The sequence below is a fragment of the Neofelis nebulosa genome, chromosome 3, assembly GCF_028018385.1.
Source record: "Neofelis nebulosa isolate mNeoNeb1 chromosome 3, mNeoNeb1.pri, whole genome shotgun sequence".
Lineage (NCBI taxonomy): Eukaryota > Metazoa > Chordata > Mammalia > Carnivora > Felidae > Neofelis > Neofelis nebulosa.
Genome location: NC_080784.1, coordinates 21,583,116 through 21,603,729, shown reverse-complemented (window position 1 = coordinate 21,603,729; position 20,614 = coordinate 21,583,116). Strand labels below are relative to the sequence as shown.

Genomic DNA, 20,614 nt, shown 5'->3' with positions numbered 1-20,614 from the left:
GAAGATGAACAAGGGTCTTCACAGGTCCGTCAACAAATGTATTTATCTGGTGGTGAGGTGACTGAACTCAGCCGGCACAGAGCTCCTAACCACGATGGAAAAAGGCACGTGGTGAGCATCCAGGCTCATTAGAAGCCAAGGTTCACAGGAGAATTACTTTGAGCCATGAGGTCACTGAGACACAAAACTGAAGATCATCTTATTTCCTGTTCTAAGGTTACAAAAATAAGCAACTCAACAGAATTTGCACAAACTCACGTCAAAGAAATCCCCTCACCTCATAAAAGTGAGCTGCCAAAAAAAAAAAAAAAAAAAAGTGGGGGGGGGGGGGGGAAGCTGTCCAGCCCATCACCCACGGCTACTACTCTGACACTTGACTCTTAAAATTCCCTACTTAATCTCCAATTGTGTCTATCCCTACACACTGCTGCCTTCCCTTTATTTCTAAGGCTTAGTTACGGGTGCTCTGGATGCATTCTGATGCTTTCATCATCTGACTGTCAGCCATTACTGATGTTCTTACCTTTATCGGCTCTTTTCCCATAGGTTTCCTTACCCTCTACTACACATTTGCACTGTTTTAACCTTCCAACATCCCTACGCCCTTTGAGGTGCTTCTTGATCTCTTCAAATTCAGCATGGTCCGAACTAAACCCATCACTGTCCTCCTGTTAACCACTTCTTGCTACTCTGTTCCCTATCTCGCTTCTTGGTCACCCAACAAGAAAGTGGCAGAGACACAAGAGACTCTTCCCCAAAGGAAGTTTACCAGACCCCCTTTGTCCAAAACGTTTTTAGCATTTTCACTGTTTCTTATTCCCACACACTGGTACAACTCTTGTAAGTTTGTGTCTCAACGATGAGAGAAGTGACCTGCCTCAAACATCCTCGGGACACCATCACTTAACCTCAACACTCAATCGACTCCAGACATGTGGATCCTACCCTCAATGTTTCCAAACACATCATACCCTTTCATAGGGCTCCACTTGCAATACCACAGGGTATTCCCACCCTTGGGAATACCAGCAACTTTCCATGCCTGGAAAACTTCTACAGGCACATTCCAAGGCCAGTTCAAATGTCATCACTATTCTCCAATCTGCCCTTCGGCCAAGTTAGTGGTGTTCCCTTCACTGTGGACACAGTGCTTCACATAAGTTTCCATTCAAATAAGGCCAGACAACATTTTTAAATATGTGTTGTATAATAGGTACACTGTGCTGAGCAATGAAAAATATAAAAATAACTTACACCTGGGGGCACCTGGGTGGCGTCCAACTTTGGCTTGGTCCATGGTCTTGCAGTTTGTGAGTTTGAGCCCCATATTAGGCTGGCTGCTGTCAGCGCAGAGCCCACTTTGGATCCTCTGCCCCTTCCCCTCTCTCTCTACCCCTTCCCCGCTTGTGCTCACTCTCTTTCTCAAAAATAAGTTTAAAAAAAAAACATTTGAAAAAAAATTAAGAATTCTTTAAAATAATAATAAACACGGGGCACCTGGGTGGCTCAGTTCGGTTCAATATCCAACTTTGGCTCAAGTCATGATCTCATGGTTCATGAGTTTGAGCCCCGTGTCAGGCTCTGTGCTGATAGCTCAGAGCCTGGAGCCTGCTTTGGATTCTGTGTCTCCCTCTCTGCCCCTCCCCTTCACGTGGTTTGTTTCTCTCTCCAAGATGAATAAACAAACAAAAAACAACTAGGACATGGACTCTCCTTACGGGCCTCACAATTAGGAGACAGACATGTATGAAAATGATTATAGTAGCATAATAAAGGCCAAGTATCACAGAGGCCAGGACAGATCAGCTGCAGTTTGAAGAATGAGGAGTTTGCATTGAAATCATATGCTTCAACACCTCTTTTCACCTCACCCTCTAACCAATGAGATTGTTAAAAGGGCCTATCAATCACGTTTGTAGTCTCCGAATCCAGTAGACAGCCCAGCACACAGCAGGCTCTCAAAACTTTTCTCCAATTCATAAAGCAACAGAAACTGCTTAGTGACATATTAAGCCTCACTTATAGGTCATTCTATAAAGCAATCTTCTCCAGAATTACTTGCCAAGGGAGAAGAATTGAATGGAAGGCCCGTAAAACAATCAAGAATTCATAATGTCAGGAAGGAATAAAAGAGAAGACACTGGTCTCCCTGTAAAACCCTACCTGGTTGGCCTCATCCGTCCTCCCTGGCTCCCACCACACATGCTGGGCAGCTCCCTGTCCCTCAAGCACCCCCCTACCGCCTCCCCTCCACCTTTCCACCTGCTGTTCCCTCTGCCCGGCGAAGGCCTTTCATCTGATATCCCAAGGTCTCTCTCCTCCTGGACCTTCAGATACTGGCTCATTTGTCCCCTGCTCAGTGTGGCCTTTCTCAACTGCCTGATACTAAGATGCCACGCCCTTCACTGCCTTTTCTTCTCAGCACCTATCATCGTACATTCTCAACATCTTATTTACTGAATTTTTCAACTCACCTGACTAGAATTTAAGCTCTGCAAGGCAAGAATTTATCTCTTTTGTGCATTTCTGCATCCCCAGCACAAGCAGGCACTCAATCGACACTCATTAAATGAGCAAGTCAGTGTGTCGGACAACGGGGTATATGTCAGAGAGGTTCAGGGCACAGCACAACACCGCAGGGTCTGTCCCCTGTGTCTGCCACTTATTAACTCTAACTTTGTGCAAGTTACTTAAGGTTTCAAAACTTCCAATTCCTTATCTACAGAATTGGGATAGCTATACTATCTATACCTCATGAGTTGTAAGAATAAATGAAATTAGACATTATCTGTATCTCATGAGTTGTAAGAATAAATCAAAGTAGCCATTTAGAAAGCTTAGAAGACAGCATGACAGGTCTCTGGTGCTCAAAAACATCACTACGACTGTCATTTTTATGAAAAAACAAACAAAAAACCCTGAGACACTTTCTTTAAAAAGTATTTTAATTATATGTACATATAGAAACATCTGTAGGCAATAGGTTAAAGTTAGCTTTTAGAATAAGTTATTACGTGATACTTTCTGGTTTGTAATAATTTATCCAAGTATCTTTCTCATAATTTTGCAAGCTAGTTCTCTCAAACTCTCACCTAGAGAAGACTGAAATGATATAGAAGTACACTGAAAAGATCTTAAATTCCCTTTGACCCTCAACAGACAAAATTAGTTTACAAAAGACAACTAAGAAAAAAAACACCTTAGCAAGAAAGCACAGAAGCCTGTAATGCCAGGCAAGTCGTGACAAGTTTGGGATGTACTCCTGGTCTGAGAGCAATTTATTTTATTAACCCACAATAAACTGAATTAAAACAAAGGTTTACCCTTTTAAAATGTTATTTCTCTTTGTCCAGAAAAAAAACTAAAGACTGTTTCTTTCATGAGGCCCTTCTTCAGGCTCTGGTGTAATCAGACCAAGCCCCTGGACATTCTTCTTTTTCACAAAGTCCTAAAAGCACTCAGAGGCCTTTTCCACACCCTTTATACACCCTTTCGTGCTGCTTGTGGCGTCATCAGCACGCATTTGCTGTCCCCAGGTAGGTTACCAGATCCACAAGGCAGGGAGTGGCCTACTTCCGTAATCCTACCCGGCTCAAGCTAGTCCCTGCAAGGATTATTACATGTTTGTATCAAGGGACACACACATTTATAACCTAAAACCCGGTCGACACTGGCAATGCCTTCAGAAGAGGGTGGCAGATGGGTCTCCGAAGATGCCTGGATCAATCATGAAATATTTAACTATGTAGTTATTTATTCAGCAGCATTAATTTCTAATAACCACATAACATCATTTAAATTAGGGTAAAATGACAGAGAACTCTAAGCCAAGGGCCTGAAGAGAGAATTGCCAAGTTTTTACACCATTCAGCTGAGCTTGAGAGGTTTTTTGGTTTTGTTTTTGTGTTTTTCCCCCAAAACTCGTCGTTCCACCCAAGAATAGTTCTCTAGACTGATAACGTGAAGGTTAAGAGCATGGGCTCCAGAGTCCTACTGTCTGGTTTGAATCTTACTTCTGCCACTTTCTAGCTGCATGATGCTGACAAATTATTTGACTTCTGTGTGCGATTTCCTTCAATTCGTACAATGAGGCGAAGCCTCACAAAACTATTCGGAGGATTAAATGCACTTATAAATGAAATGATCAAGACAGAGCCCGGAACTTGGTAAGCATTTTGTAAGTGTGAGGTGCTATCATCAGCATTATAATTATTATTATGATAGTTTTCCTCACAATCTCATTTAATTGGAGTGGTTAAAACATACACATAATCTACACAAAGAAAATTTGAATTTGGTTTGTTATCACTCACAATCTGGTCTCATACCAATCTCCAGATTTTTAAAATTATTCTTCTACTTTTTTTGAGATCTAATTGGCATACATCACTTGTAAGTCTAAGGTGTAGAGTCTAATGGCTTGACTTATATACACTGTGCAGTAATGACCTCAGAAAATTTAATTAGCAGCCATCAGCTCATATAGACACAATAAAAAGCAAAAAATATATATATTTTCCTTGTGATGAAAATTGTTCAGATTTACTCTTAACTTTCATATATATCATACAGCAGTGTTAGCTATAGTTTCCATGTCATACATTACAATTTCTAGATTCTGACAAGTAAAATGGAAGAGCTTCATTGGCTTTAATTACAATTCTTTCTCCTCCTCAGTTTAAAGCTTCAAGAAAATGGCTACTTCAATTCCAGGTCTGGTTTTCTACTTAGTTCTCTGAAAGGATTTATTGAAAGCCCCAGTCTGCTGGAACATTCCTGCTGCTTACCTTTCAGTAGAGTAACTTTGTATACACAGTACAGAGGATGTCCATTTGGTTTCAATTGTCTACTACACAAACACTGCATTGTACAATAAATGGCAATGCTCTCTCAATGATCTAAAGGCACATTGTTTTTGCTCCTTGATTTTCTGATCTACTTTAACTCTGTGGGGATTAAGTTTCCTGTCCCCCACAACAAACACCTCTCGATGTATTGTGAGCATCCAAACAAGCTAGTTGCTGTTTTGTTTTGTTTTTAAGTACAGCATAATCACATTAGTCTTCCAACAGTTAAAATATAAAATCAAATGCAAATGCATGAGGTTTCTAATTACATGATTTTTGCCCCCATTTCTGTACAGAAAACCACCAGGTAAATGAAAACTTAGTTTGTAACTCAGGTTGAAAACTTCGAGTATGTGACTTTTTAGTTATCAAGTGTCTTTATACGGGTTAATAAAACCTCAATAAACTTGTCTTTTCATTACGAGTACACAGACCTACTTTTCTCGTACGGCATGAAATTATATAGTATACAGTAAAGGGACTTAAAAAGTGCTGAACTCTCTTTTGAAACTTATCACTTACATAAAAGTATCCCATTTTTCAGAATACAGTAGTTCCCTCGAACCTCATCCTACCACACACAGGGGTGTTTCAAGACCTCCAATGGATGCCTATAACTATGGACAGACCCAAACCCAACGTATACTGGTTTCTTCCTCTATGTACATACCTATGATAAAGTTTAAATTACAAATGAGGTGCAGAAAGAGATTAATAATAAAACAATTATAACAATATACTATGATAAAAGTTATGTGAATGTGCTCTCTCTCCAAATATCTTCACTCTTCTTCCTGTGATCATGTGAGAAGATAAAATGCCTACCGGATGGGATGTAGTGGGACGAATGACGCAGGCATTATGATTTGGGGTCAGGCTCCTACTGGCATTCTAACAATACCTACTTGTGCACTGCGGTTGACTACTGCTAACTGAAATCACTGAAGGTGAAACCACAAATAGCTGGGGACTACTGTTTATCCTAGGCCTTGGCTTACTCTCTTACAAGTATGTGCACTTCTGGTTTTCTGGGTTTTGAGCATCATGTGGTCCAGAGAATCATACTAGGAGCCTCCGCTGCTCAGAGAGCTAGGGGAGCTCCAAACTGCCCCTGGAAAGGCAAGGACTGTCAAAGATGACAGGGCCTCACATTCTGAAACCCTCACATTTCGCAATGCAAAGCTGAAGTCCAGGGTGGGTACACGACTCGCTTGGGCAGCTCACTGGTGCCAGAGCAGTATGAGAACACAGGGCCCGTAACTACAGGCCATGCTGCCAGTGCCCATGGCTCTCTAGTGCCACCGAGCCACAAGTTCTCCTAACATCCAGACGACAAGGGAGCTCCCCAGCATCTGCCAACTCCCATGACCCTTATCTGGCATCACCGGTAAGAACTAAAGCTTTGATCTCACTTATGCCTCACCTCCCCAAGTGTGGCAACATCCCCAATCAGGATCATTGCTCCTCTTCTGTTTCTCTCCCCAGTGAAGAAGACTTCAAGTGAATTTTTTCTTCCCGCTCAGCTCCTCTAGGGCTGGGAATGAAAACGTGCTTCAGATCTCTCTTTCTCCATCCATACTTCTTCCTGAGTTTGGTCCTCAGAACCTCAAGACCTTGAGGCTAGGCCTGAATCTAAATAAATCATCCTTAAGACACTTAGGCTCATTATACACTTCTCACACAAGAGGCTTTACGATAGGATTGGAAAATAAAACCTAAAACTACCAAGGTGTCAAGAAGGAAAGAGATCCCGTGTTGTGTTTGGTTTTGTTAGTTTCTGCAAAATGTTCTCACACGTGTTGACACATCACTCTAGAGGTACTTTTTCCACCCACCCCCCTCCCCAGACCATTCAACAGTAGACACTATTTTTATACAGGAACTTACTTCTAAATCCTTTGGACATGCCTTTAATTTGCTCCAGGTTGGACCTGTTAAAATAAAGGGTGTTCCCTGCAGTGTTCTCAGTCAACTGGAATGGCTAGCAGTGCTTCGGTCTTAGTCTCTACGAAATAGGCTGACTTTTCCATTTCCTGTTCTGAACTGTAACCCAGAGAAATCTCTACCATCAGCCAAATTTTTAGTAAGACACTTAACAGCTACTCTTACAGCACTCAAATTTCATAAACCTATCATGACTTTAAATCTACTACTTCTGGGGCGCCTGGGTAGCTCAGTCGGTTGAGCATCTGACTTCGGCTCAGGTCATGATCTCACTGTTCATGAGTTCGAGCCCTGCGTCGGGCTCTGTGCTGACAGCTCAGAGCCTGAAGCCTGCCTCAGCTTCTGTGTCTCCCTCTCTCTGCCCCTCTTCTACTGGTGCTCTCTCTCAAAGATAAATAAAAAAAATTTTTTAAACCCTACTACTTCTAAAATATAAACCAACATAAAAGTTCATTTCAGAAAAGTTTTAACTTTTTAGTCACTCTCCTATCCCTGAAAAATTTTAATACATCTTTCAGTAAAATTCAAGAAAAAACTCATCTCTTTTCGTATGGTGAGGGCCAACCATCAGTTTAGTGTGTAACACGTAAGTACTATTAAACACTTAATCATTTATTAAAAAATTTTTCTAATTCTGAAATTATATAACAAGCACCCAATTGTGTATTTATTTACGATTCCTCTGAATAACTTAGAAGATGGCTTACACACCTCTATCTTTCTCCAACTAGCCCTTACACTGCTCAAAGAGAAGAGCTGTGTCTATGAGTTCTTTTTCTACCTTCCCTGGTCCACTAAAGGCTCAATGTTTTGGTGACAGAATGTGTTGGTGTTATAACCAAAACCTGTCTTTCTGCTTTCTGACATGCCTAATTTTACATTTAAATTATCTGTAAACTGCTGTAAGGCACAACTGATTTATTTTATTCTTACCAGAACTGGACACACGCCTGATCCTCTGAGGAGATAAGGCCCGGTCAGAATTGAGATTTCTACTGTCACTATTCCGCCTCAAACAGGAAACAGAAGGCCCCACTTTGGCTTTTGAACCAGGTGTTTTCCTCAAATTGGAGGAGTCAGGCTTGGAAATATTCCTACCTGAGGTGACTGCAGTTTTTGAAGCAGAACCCTGTGAAAAAATAGTTAAGACTTTAGTCCAGATTATACCTTCCTCATACCATTTCCCGTGGCACTATGTCAAAACGACAATTTCTTTCTAAGCAGATATGCCACAGGGTTATTTAATTTTCATTTTTAGAATGAAGGAATTAAACCTCTTCATAGTTTGCTCTTCAATCCATTGTGATCTTTTATGCCCAACAGCGGAACTATTCCCAAGATGCCCAGGGCCACAAGCTGAAGTCAAGCTGCAGCTCTCAGTCTGTTCCCTGAGGCCTTTCTATAGCATCTGATGCTGAGGACGCCATCTTTCTTCAGTTTCTCTAACAGAACACTCTCCTGGTTTTCCTTCTATCTGTCTGGTTATTCCTCCTCCGGATCCTGTTCTTCTGTACACCTTTCAATGCTAGTTGTCCCGAGGGTCCCACACTTGACCCTGTTCTTTCCTTGCCATATGCTCTCCTTAAGTGACCTTGTCCGCTGTTTCAACCAGCACCTACACCCTGTTGTATGTGAAGTCCATATGTCCTAGCCAGCACTCTCCTGCCTTTCTCCTGTATTTAGCTTCTTTCTTTACCTACCCACTTAGCACACTTCAGGCACCTCCTCCTAGCAATGCCAACAGTAATCATATCATTGTCATTTTTATGGATCAACATATAGCCCCTACAGAATAATACTTTAAGCTCAAAATCCATGTTTCAACCCCTTTAATCTTCATAACCCTAGAAGTTGTTACCTTTATCATAAAAGGTAACAAATGTTTACATTTTACAGAAGAATACGAAGCAGTTTCTAACATTAAACTAGTTTCACCCAACCATCTCAAAACTTACTTCTTTCCATAGTCATCACAACATACCCAGGAGCCCAACATAAACAATGAAAGCTATTTCTAGGTGCTTCCTTGTTTACTTCTTCAACTCTCAATAGCCTTCTTTCCCTTTCCCATCCATCTTAGCAAAGGCCTGCATCATTTCTTCCCAGGATTACTGAAAGTACATCCTTAGGATTTCTGGTCTCACCAGCTTCCAATTTGTGTTCCACTCCACTGCTAAGGTAATCTCCTCAAAGGCCAAACTGGGTTAGGTAGCTCACCTCTGTCTTCCAGATAAAGTCAACTCTTAACAGCAAGGCACAGTGAGCCCTTCTGGATCTGGCAACCCCTGGTGGCTTCATCAGCTTATTCCTTACTGTTCACATTTCTGCAACCCCACCTCCCATCACAGTCACTACCTGGAATCCCCTAAATGAGAATATCTTTTCGTGTTTCTTCCTCTTTGTATGTGTTATTTCCTCCACCCAGAATACTTTTCTGATTCAAAGTGACTAAACTAGCTCCCTTAGAAGCCTTCCTTGACAGCCCTCTTCAAGGCCACCACCCCATCCCACCGCCCAAGCAGCACAACAGCTGATACATACTCCCAACGAGTATTTAACAACCCCTTTTAGTCCCCTTTATCTTCTAATATCACCTACCATACCAGACACTAGGTTTGGCCAAAGGTGTAGCTTTCTTTCCTATATCCCAACAATCACGATCATACATAGTATACAGTAGGCAACCAATAAATATTCCCATTCTACATAGAGGAGGTGACACTCTGAGCTTCATTCAAGGAAAAATTCCAACACCGTAAGTTATATTTTGTATTCTCCCTTTACATTACAAAAACTGAGCCTTGTAGAGACTAGGTAATTGGCCCAATGTCATTCTGCCAATGAATGATGGAGCTAATCTGAAAGTGTATCTAACTCTAAGATCCATACTTCTAACATCTATGCTGTGTTTTCCCCACTCGTACCTTTCTTTCCTTGCGTAAGTAAGTCATAAGTAGATTAATTTCCAATACAGATATGTAAAGCCCCATGCTACCTACAGTTGAAATCATACACTGGGTGAATCCAAAGTTTAATTGGGCAAGACTTCCAGGGAAGATGCGGAGCAGGAACCTAAACTCATGTTGTCCCAAGAATATTACTAGATGGACTTCAAGCTGTATTACAAAGCCGTAATCATCAAGACAGTATGGTACTGGCACAAGAACAGACACTCAGATCAACGGAACAGAACAGAGAACGCAGAAATGGACCCACAAATGTATGGCCAATTAATCTTTGACAAAGCAGGAAAGAATATCCAATGGAATAAAGTCTCTTCAGCAAGTGGTGCTGGGAAAACTGGACAGTAGCATGCAGAAAAATGAACCTGGACCACTTTCTTACACCATACACAAAAATAAACTCAAAATGGACGAAAGATCTAAAGGTAAGACAGGAAGCCATCAAAATCCTCGAGGAGAAAGCAGGCAAAAACCTCTTTTGATCTTAGCTGCAGCAACTTCTAACTCAACACAGCTCCGGAGGCAAGGGAAACAAAAGCAAAAATGAACTATTGGGCCTCATCAAAATAAACTTCTGCACAGCAAAGGAAACAATCAGTGAAACTAAAGGGCAACCAATGGAATGGGAGAAGATATTTGCAAATGACAAATCCGATAAAGGTTTAGTATCCAAAAGCTATAAGGAACTTACCAAACTCAACACCCAAAAAAAAACAAATAATCCAGTGAAGAAATGGGCAAAAGACATGAATAGACATTTCTGCAAAGAAGACATCCAGATGGCCAACCGACACATGAAAAAATGTTCAACATCACTCATCATCCGGGAAATACAAATCAAAACCACAATGAGATACCACCTCACACCCGTCAGAATGGCTAACATGAACAACTCAGGCAACAACAGACGTTGGCGAGAATGTGGAGAAAGGGGATCTCTTTTGCACTGCTCGTGGGAATGCAAACTGGTGCAGCCACTCTGGAATACAGTATGGAGGTTCCTCAAAAAAGTAAAAATAGAACTACCCTACAACGCAGCAACTGCACTACTAGGTATTTATCCAAGGGATACAGGTATTCTGTTTCAAAGGGACACATGCACCCCAATGTTTATAGCAGCACTATCAACAATAGCCAAAATATGGAAAGAGCCCAAATGTCCATCGATGGATGAATGGAAAAAGAAGATGTGGTATGTGTGTGTGTACACACACATACACACACACACACACACACACACAACAGAGTATTACTCAGCAATCAAAAAGGATGAAATCTTGCCATTCACAACTACATAGACAGAACTAGAGGGTATTATGCCAAGTGAAATTAGTCAGAGAAAGACAAATATCCTACAACTTCACTCATATGAGGACTTTAAGACACAGAACAGATGAACACTAGGAAGGGAAGCAAAAATAATATAAAAACAGGGAGGGGAACAAAACATAAGAGACTCTTAAATATGGAGAACAGAGTGTTACTAGAGGGGTTGTGGCAGGGGGGATGGGCTAAATGGGTAAGGGGCATTCATCTACTCCTGAAATCATTGTTGCACTATATACTAACTAACTTGGATGTAAATTTAAAAAATGAATTAAATTTAAAAAAAAGACTACTACTAGATAACACTCATATTTTCAGTGCAAATAACCCAGAAAATGACCCCAAGACTAGCACAACAAACTTCACAACCAAATGTGGAGAAGAGGTCACATTATAGAGTGTAGGACCAGCAGAGAGCTAAACACCAATGGTCTGGATTTGGGAGGGAGGGAGCTATAGGCAAGGAGAGGGGCAAGAAATAGACTATCACACGAGGAAGTCTGCATGGGGAAAACTAATCCCATATGCATTTGGCTTTGGAAATCAAAAGGGCAGAATTTCCCACTTCTTAAAACTAGCAGGACTTAAAGCCTAGAACTTTAAAAATCAGCAGGCTCTGTGCTGAGGGAGAGCCTAGAGGGCAATAGGAAGCTCAGTCCTTAACCTTAAAGAGATAACACAACAAAAAGCCCAAGGACATAGGGCTTAGAAGCAGCAATTTCAAAAATGCCTGGGGTACACAGGAGGGAAAGTTAGTTACTAATCTCAGAGTTCCCTGAGGGACTTTTCAAGGGACAAAGGAGCTGGCAGGTAGCTTTTCCCTCCCCCACCCCCAAAATAATCACATGGCCAACTGCAGGAAACAGCCAGCACTCACTACCTTACTTGCTTACACCATGCTCTGCCCCCTCCTGCTGGGCTTGCCTCAGTCCTGATGCTGTGGATTTCCCGCCCCAGAAGACCCAGGGAAACCCTGCCACCATTGCATCTCTGACTTCCCTAGGAGGATGTATGCGCCTTGTTAAAACTACACCCCCACCCAGAGGCGCTTCATGGAGCAACCCGGGCCTGCCTCAGTCTCCAAAGTGACTAAGTGTCCCCTGAGGAGAAGGACTGGCATCCACAGCTTGTGACACCAAGATCCCATCATCATGCTTCCCAGAACTGCCTCAGCCAGCCGCTGGTCTCCATAGTGGCTACACAACCCCAGTGGAAGGGGACCTGTGGGAACAGCTTGTGGCACCCTGTCCCTAATGCATGTGCAGTAGAAACTCAGGCTGGCCTGGTCTTGGAGGCAGTGGTGAAGTCTCCTGTAAAGAGGATCTACACCACCTTGTTAAAAGTGTGGGCCCTGCCCACTACTTTCAAGAGCAATAGACATAGCCGACTTTCTTAACATAGAGAAACAAACACAGAGTTAGGTGAAATGAGGAGACAGAGGAATATGTCCCACATGAAAGAATAGGACAGAAGAAGAGAGACCTAAGTGAAACAGAGATAATATGCCTGATAGAAAATTTAAAGTAGAGCCTAAATGTCCATCAACTGATGAATGGATAAAGAAATTGTGGGTTGTATACACAATGGAATACTACGTGGCAATGAGAAAGAATGAAATATGGCCTTTTGTAGCAACGTGGATGGAACTGGAGAGTGTGATGCTAAGTGAAATAAGCCATACAGAGAAAGACAGATACCATATGGTTTCACTCTTATGTGGATCCTGAGAAACTTAACAGAAACCCATGGGGGAGGGGAAGGAAAAAAAAAAAAAAAGAGGTTAGAGTGGGAGAGAGCCAAAGCATAAGAGACTGTTAAAAACTGAGAACAAACTGAGGGTTGATGGGGGGTGGGAGGGAGGGGAGGGTGGGGGATAGGTATTGAGGAGGGCACCTTTTGGGATGAGCACTGGGTGTTGTATGGAAACCAATGTGACAATAAATTTCATATATTGGGAAAAAAAAAAATTTAAAGTAATGATTATGAAGATACTCCCTGTACCTGAAAAAACAATGGAAGGCATCAGGGAGACCCTTAACACAGAGAAAAAAAGAACCTATCAAAGATGAAGAATACAATAATTGCAATTAAAAACAAACTTGTGGAATAACTAGCAGGCTAGAAGAAGCAGAGGAATGAATCAACAACCTGGAAGACAGAGTGATGGAAAGTAATCAAGCTGAACAAGTGAGAGAAAAAAGAATTATGCAAACTGACAATAGACTTAGGGTACTCAGTGACTCCAACAAGTGTAATAATATTCACAATATAAGGATTCCAGAAGAAGAGAGAGAAAAGGGGGCAGAAAATTTATTTGAAGAAATAATAGATGCAAAGTTCCTTATTCTGGGGAAGGAAACAGATACCCAGATCTAGCAGGCACAGAGATCCCCACAAAAAAAAATAATAATAATAAAAATAAAATAAAAAATAAATAAAAAATCAACCCAAGGAAGTCCATACCAAGACACATAGGAATTAAAATGGAAAAGAGTAGTGATAAAGAATGTTGAAAGCAACGAGATAAAATACAACTACATACCAGAGCAGAGAAATCCCATGAGGGTATCGGTGGATATTTCAGCAAAAACTTGGCAGGCCAGAAGAGAGTAGCATGATACATTCAAAGTGCTAAAAGGGCAAAATATGCAGTCAAGAATGCTCTATCCAGCAAAGCTATCATTCAGAATAGAAGGAGAGATAAAGAATTTCTCAGACAAAAACGAAACAAGTTCATGACCACTAAACCAGCCTTTATGAGAAATACAAAACGGGACTATTTGCATGGAAAAGAAAGATCATAAGTGAGACTGTGAAAAGGATAAAACATAAAATAAGTAAAAGTGAGTATTTCGGTAAAAAACAAACAAGGAATTCACAAAATGAAACAATGTAAAATATGACACCATATAACTAATATGTGCTGGGGGGTTGGTGCGAAGAGTAAAGAATAGGTTCAAAGTTAAGCGACCATCAACTTCATATAGGCTACCATATGCAGATGTTACACAAAAAACCTAATGTTAACCAAAAAACAACAACAACAACAATGATCAGATATGCAAAGAAAAAAAGAGAAATGAATCTAAGTATCTCACTCAAGAAAACTGTCAAATCAGGGCACATGGGCAGCTCAGTCAGTTAAACATCCAACTTTAGCTCAGGTCATGATCTCATGGCTTCTGAGTTCGAGCCCCACATTGGGCTCTCGGCTGACAGCTCAGAGCCAGGAATCTGCTTCAGGTTCTGTGTCTCCCTCTCTTTCTGCCCCTCCCCAACTCATGCTCTGTCTCTCAAAAACAAATAAACATTCAAAAAAATTTTTTAAATCCAACAAAACCATCAAATTGTGAAAGAGAGCAAGAGAAAGATCAGAGAAAACTACAAAAACCACAAAACAAGTAACAAAATAGCAATAAATACACACCTATCAATAATTATTTTGAATGTAATTGGAATGTAACTAGACTAAACTCTCCAACCCAAAGCCATGGGGTACAGAATAGATTACAAAAACAATATCCATCCATGTGCCGTCTACAAAAGACTCATTTCATACCTAAAGATACATGCAGATTGAAATTGAGGGGACAGAGAAACCTTTACTATGCAAATGGCTGTCAAATGAAAGCCAGAGTAGCATTTTTCATTGGACAAAACAGACTTAAAACAAAGACTAACAAGAGACCAAGAAGGAGAGTAGTGTATTTCATTGGAAAAAATAGATTTTATTTTATTTTATTTTTAACGTTTATTTTTATTTTTGAGACAGTGAGAGACAGAGCATGAACAGGGGAGGGGCAGAGAGAGAGGGAGACACAGAATCGGAAGCAGGCTCCAGGCTCTGGGCCATCAGCCCAGAGCCCGACGCGGGGCTCGAACTCACAGACCGTGAGATCGTGACCTGAGCTGAAGTCGGACGCTTAACCGACTGAGCCACCCAGGCACCCCGGAAAAAATAGATTTTAAAACACAATAACAAAGAAGTGATAATAAAGGGGACAATCCAACAAGAAGATGTAACAATTATAAATATTTATGCACCCAACATGAACACCCAAATTCATAAAACAGTAACAAAGGAACTAATTGATACTAAAACAAGTAATGGTGGAGGACTTTAACACACCACTTACATGACAGATCATCCAAACAGAAAATCAACAAGGAAACAATGGTTTTGAATGACATGGTGGAACAGAAGGATTTAACAGATATATTCAGAACATTCTATCCTGAAACAGCAAAATACACAAACTTTCTAATGCACTCCAAAATAGATCACATTAGCCCACAAAACAAGTCTCAACAAATTCAAAAAGATCAAAGTCATATCATGCATCTTGTCTGACCACAATGCTCTGACACTCAAAATCCCAAGAAAAAATCTGCAAAGAGCACAAATGCATGGAGGTTAAAACACACGCTATTAAACAATGAATGGGTCAACCAAGAAATCAAAGAAGAAATTAAAAAATTAAATGGAAACAAATGAAAATGAAAACATACAATGGCCCCAAATCTTTGAGATGCAACAAGAGCTGTTCTAAGAGGGAAGTTTACAGCAATACAGGCCTAATGAAGAAGAAAAATTGCAAGCTAACAACCTAACCTTGTATCTATAAGAGCTAGAAAAAGAATGACAAACAAAACCCAAAACAGCAAAAGTAAAGAAATAAAGATTAGAGCATAAATGAAAGATACAGAAAGAACAACAAAAACAACAACAGAAACAACAAACATACATCAATGAAACCAGGAGCTGTTTCTTTAAAAAGATCAACAAAACTGATAAACCTCTAGCCAGACTCATCAAAAAAGAAGAGTCAAATAAACAAAATTACCAAGGAAAGAGAAGAAATAACAACCAACACCACAGAAATACAAACAACTCTAAGAGAATATTATAAAAAACTACCTGCCAATAATTTGGACAACCTAGATGAGATGGATAAATTTCTAGAAACATAAAACCTACCAAAACTGAGGCAGGAGCAAATAGAAAATTTGAAAAGACCAATGACACGCAATGAAATTGAATCAGTAATCAAAAAACTCCCAACAAACAAAGTCCAGGACCAGATAGCTTCAAAAGTGAATTCTATGAAACATTTAAGGAAGAGTTAATACCTATTCTTCTCAAACCATTCCAAAAATAGAGGAAGGAAAACTTCTAAATTCAGTCTGTGAGGCCAGCATTACCCCAACACCAAAACCAGATAAAGACACTCCAAAAAAAAGAGAATAGGCCAATATCTCTGATGAATATAGATGCAAAAATCCTCAACAAAATACTGACAAGCCAAATCCAATAATACATTAAAAATTAGGGGCGCCTGGGTGGCGCAGTCGGTTAAGCGTCCGACTTCAGCCAGGTCACGATCTCGCGGTCCGTGAGTTCGAGCCCCGCGTCAGGCTCTGGGCTGATGGCTCGGAGCCTGGAGCCTGTTTCCGATTCTGTGTCTCCCTCTCTCTCTGCCCCTCCCCCGTTCATGCTCTGTCTCTCTCTGTCCCAAAAATAAATAAAAAAAAAACGTTGAAAAAAAAAAATTAATCACCAAGATCAAGTGGGGTTTATTGGTGGGATTCAAGGGGGATTCGATATTCACAAATCAACACGATACATCACATCAAGAAGAGAGAGGGAAAAAAATAAGAAATAGGATAAAAACCAAATCATTTCAATAGAGGCAGAAAAAGCATCTGACAAAGTACAATAGCCATTTACAATTAAAAAAAAAAAAAAACCCTCCGCAAAGTAGGTTTGGAGGCAACATTGTCAACATAATAAAGGGCATATATAAAAAACCCACAGCTAACATCATACTCAATGGGGAAAAACAGAGCTTTTTGCCTAAGGTGAGGAACAAGACAAGGATGTCCACCCTCATCAGTTTTAGTCAACACAGTACTGGAAGTCCTAGTGAAAACAATCAGACAAGAAATAAAAGGTATCCAAACTGGTAAGGAAGAAGTAAAACTTTCACTATATGCAGATGATATGACACTATATACAGAAAACTCTAAAGACCCCATCAAAAACTACTAGAACTGATAAATGAATTCAGTAAAGTTGCAAGATACAAAAAAAAAAAAAATGTACAGAAATCGGTTACATTTTTTTTTAAGTTTATTTATTCTGAGAGAGCGCAAGCAAGGAAGAGAGAGAGGGAGATAGATCACACAAACCATGAAATCATGACCTGAGCCGAAATCAAGAGTCAGCTGCTTAATCGACTGAGCCATCCAGGCACCCTATGAAGTCTGTTTCATTTCTATACACTAATAATAAAGCAGAAGAAATAGAAATTAAGGAAAGAACCCCATCTACAATTGCACCAAAGATAATAATCTATCTAGCATTAAACCTAACCCAAGAGGGGAAAGACCTCTATCTGAAAACACTGATGAAAGAAATTGAAGAAGACACAAAGAAAGGGAAAGACATTCCATGCTCATAGATAAGAAAAAATATTAAAATGTCTATACTGCCCAAAGCAATCTACACATTTAATGAAATCTCTATCAAAATACTAAGAGCATTTTTTTTTTTACAGAACTAGAACAAAAGAATTGTAATATTTGTATGGAACCAAAAAAGACCCCAAATACCAAAAGCGACTGTGAAACAAAAAAACAAAACTGGAAGTATTATAATTCCAGACTTCAAGTTATATTACAAAGCTATTAGTCACCAAAACAGTATGTTACTGGCACCAAAACAGACACCCAGAGAACAGAACACAATAAGACAGCTCCAAAATAAACCCACAATTATATGGTCAATAAACTTCAACAAAGAAGGAATGAATATACAATGAGAAAAGACAATCTCTTCAATAAATGGCGTTGGGAAAACTGGACAGCCTATGCAAGCACAAAACTAGACCACTTTCTTTCGCCATACACAAAAATATATTCAGAATGAATTAAAGACCTAGATGTGATACCTGAAACCATAAAAATCCCAGAAGAGAGCACAGGCAGAAATATCTCGGACATCAGCAGTTAGCAACATTTTTCTAGATATGTCTCTTAAGGCAAGGAAAATAAAAACAAAAATAAACCACTGGGTCTACATCAAAACAAAAAGCTTCTGCACAGCAAAGGAAACAATCACAAAACTAAAAGGCAACATAAGGAATGAAAGAAGACATTTGCAAATAACATACCTAATAAAGGGTTAGTATGCAAAATATATGAAGAACTTATACAACTCAACACCAAAAAAACAAATAATCCAATTCAAAAATGGGCAGAACACATGAACAGACACAAAAAAGACATCCAGATGGCCAGCAGATACATGAAAATATCACTTATCATCAGGGTAATGCAAATCAAAACCACATTAAGATATTATCTAACATCTGTCAGAATGGCTAAAATCAACAACACAAGAAGTAACAAGTGTTGGTGTGAATGCAAAGAAAAAGGAACCCTTGTGCACTGCTGGTGGGAACCCAAACTGGTGCAGCCACTGTGGAAAACACAATGGAGATTCCTCAAAGAAGTTGAAAATGGAGCTACCCTGCAATCCAGTAATCGCACTACTGGGTATTTACCCAAAAAGTACAAGAACACTAATTCAAAGAGACACACACACCTTTATGTTTATTGCAGCACTATCTACAATAATACAATAACCAAATTAAGGAAGTATCCCAAGTGTCCATCAATCAATGAATGGATAAAGAAAATGTGTGTGTGTATACGTGTGTGTATACACAATGGAATAGTATTCAACCATAAACAAAATGAGATCTTGCCATTTGCAACAACATGAATAGACTAGAGAGTATAATGCTAAGTGAAATAAGTCAATAAGAGAAAGACAAATACTATATGATTTTACTCGTATGTGGAATTTAAGAAACAAAACAGAGGTGCCAAGGTGCCTGGGTGGCTCAGTTGGTTAAGCGTCCAACTCTTGATTTTGGCTCAGGCCATTATCTCAGGGTTCCTGAGATGGAGCCCCATGGCAGGCTCTGTGGGGCTCTGGAGGCTGCTAACACAGAGCCTACTGTGGGATTCTCTCTCCCCTGTCTCTCCGTCCCTCCTCCACTTGCACTCTCTCTCTCGCTCTCTCTCAAAAATAAACACTAAAAAAAAAAAAAAAAAAAAAAAAAAAAAAAAAAAGGAGGAAGAAGAAGAAACAAAACAAATGAGCAAAGGGAAAACAGAGAGAGATAAACCAAAAAACAGATTCTTAACTACAAAGAATTGGTGGTTACCAGAGGGGAGGTGAGTCAGGGAATGGGTGAAGGGAATGAAGAGTAAACTTATCACAATGAGCACTGAGTAATGTACAGAATTGTTGAACCACTGTATTGTACAACTGAAACTAACATTGTGTGTTAAGTATACTGGAATTAAAATTAAAAAATTAAAGTATCACAGGGTTGACTAAAAAAACCAATAGTGTAATATCCTAAGAACATTACATAAAATCGGCCCCCAAGAGCAGGTCAATGTCCACAAACTACAAACATCTACTTCTACATGAAGCTGGTTAAGATAATCCCCCAGAGAAAACCTTTTAAAAAGTAAACCACACTTTTGTTAAAGATTCACTTTTGTAAGCTGGTTACATCAAATTTACTCTGCCTTGCTAGCCTATATTCTGCCAAATTTTGAAACCCTGTGGTGTATGAAGCAGAAAGGGTCAGGATTCCAGTCATGAGCCCTGAGTCTGAATCTAGATTTTAGTTCTTACCAGCTCTGTGTGTTTTAAATAATGTCTCTGAAGCCTTTAAATGTGGCTGACAACTGGCCCACTGTTACTGGAAAGAGTGAATGATGATGTATATATTACTGGGAAAATTTAATGACAGAATAATAATATACAAAACCTGCTGAGCAAAGCGGTTCAGAGGAGCTATCAAAAAATACCAATTCCTTTCAAGTAATTCACCACCTCCTTTATCTAACACACAATCACCAATACATAACCTTTGTAATGGGTAGCTACATGCAACCAGTATCAAATTAAAATCAAATTCCTTCTTCCAAACAAGAATGTTTCTGAAGTTTCAGATAGACACTGACTCAACAGCTGTGAGATTGGAGGCAACCTAAGAATTTGGTAAACTCAAGGCCTAATTTAGCCCAAGACCGCCAGAGCACACTGAAAACTAACACCCTTCCAGCACTGTCCCCTCATAGATCTAGGGAAGATTTACAACCTTTGGATCCTGTTTAAGTGACCAAGAAACATGGCAGTTTGAGTCAACATGAAGCAAGTGGCCACTCATTCGGTTCTCTACAGTAAGAACAGAGCCTGTGGCCTGTCCCTTCCCCATGATACGTGCAAACATGTCCAAGGCAAAACAGTGCTATTAGGAGGGAACTGCATTTAAGACATGGGTAAAGAATGAGGTTGGCTGGGTTTTTTCCAGAAAAAAAAAAGTGCTTCTTCCCCAAGATGTGCCAGGATCCATGTCAACCTGATGTTTCTAACATCTTACTTCAGTATCACATCATGAACCTGAAAAACAGCTTTCTGCTTCCCATGTACAGAACGAAGCCTAAGAT

General features: G+C 40.0%; 1 protein-coding gene across 6 annotated transcripts in view; it reads right to left on the bottom strand.

The window, feature by feature from the left end:
* Positions 1-20,614, bottom strand: part of MTUS1 (microtubule associated scaffold protein 1) — a 174,412-nt gene that overhangs the window by 95,939 nt on the left and 57,859 nt on the right. For all 6 annotated transcript variants that reach the window (XM_058720073.1, XM_058720071.1, XM_058720074.1 and 3 more), the window contains exon 3: positions 7,725-7,920. In XM_058720073.1, the coding sequence (XP_058576056.1) occupies positions 7,725-7,920 (196 nt within the window). The remainder of the gene's footprint in view (positions 1-7,724; positions 7,921-20,614) is intronic.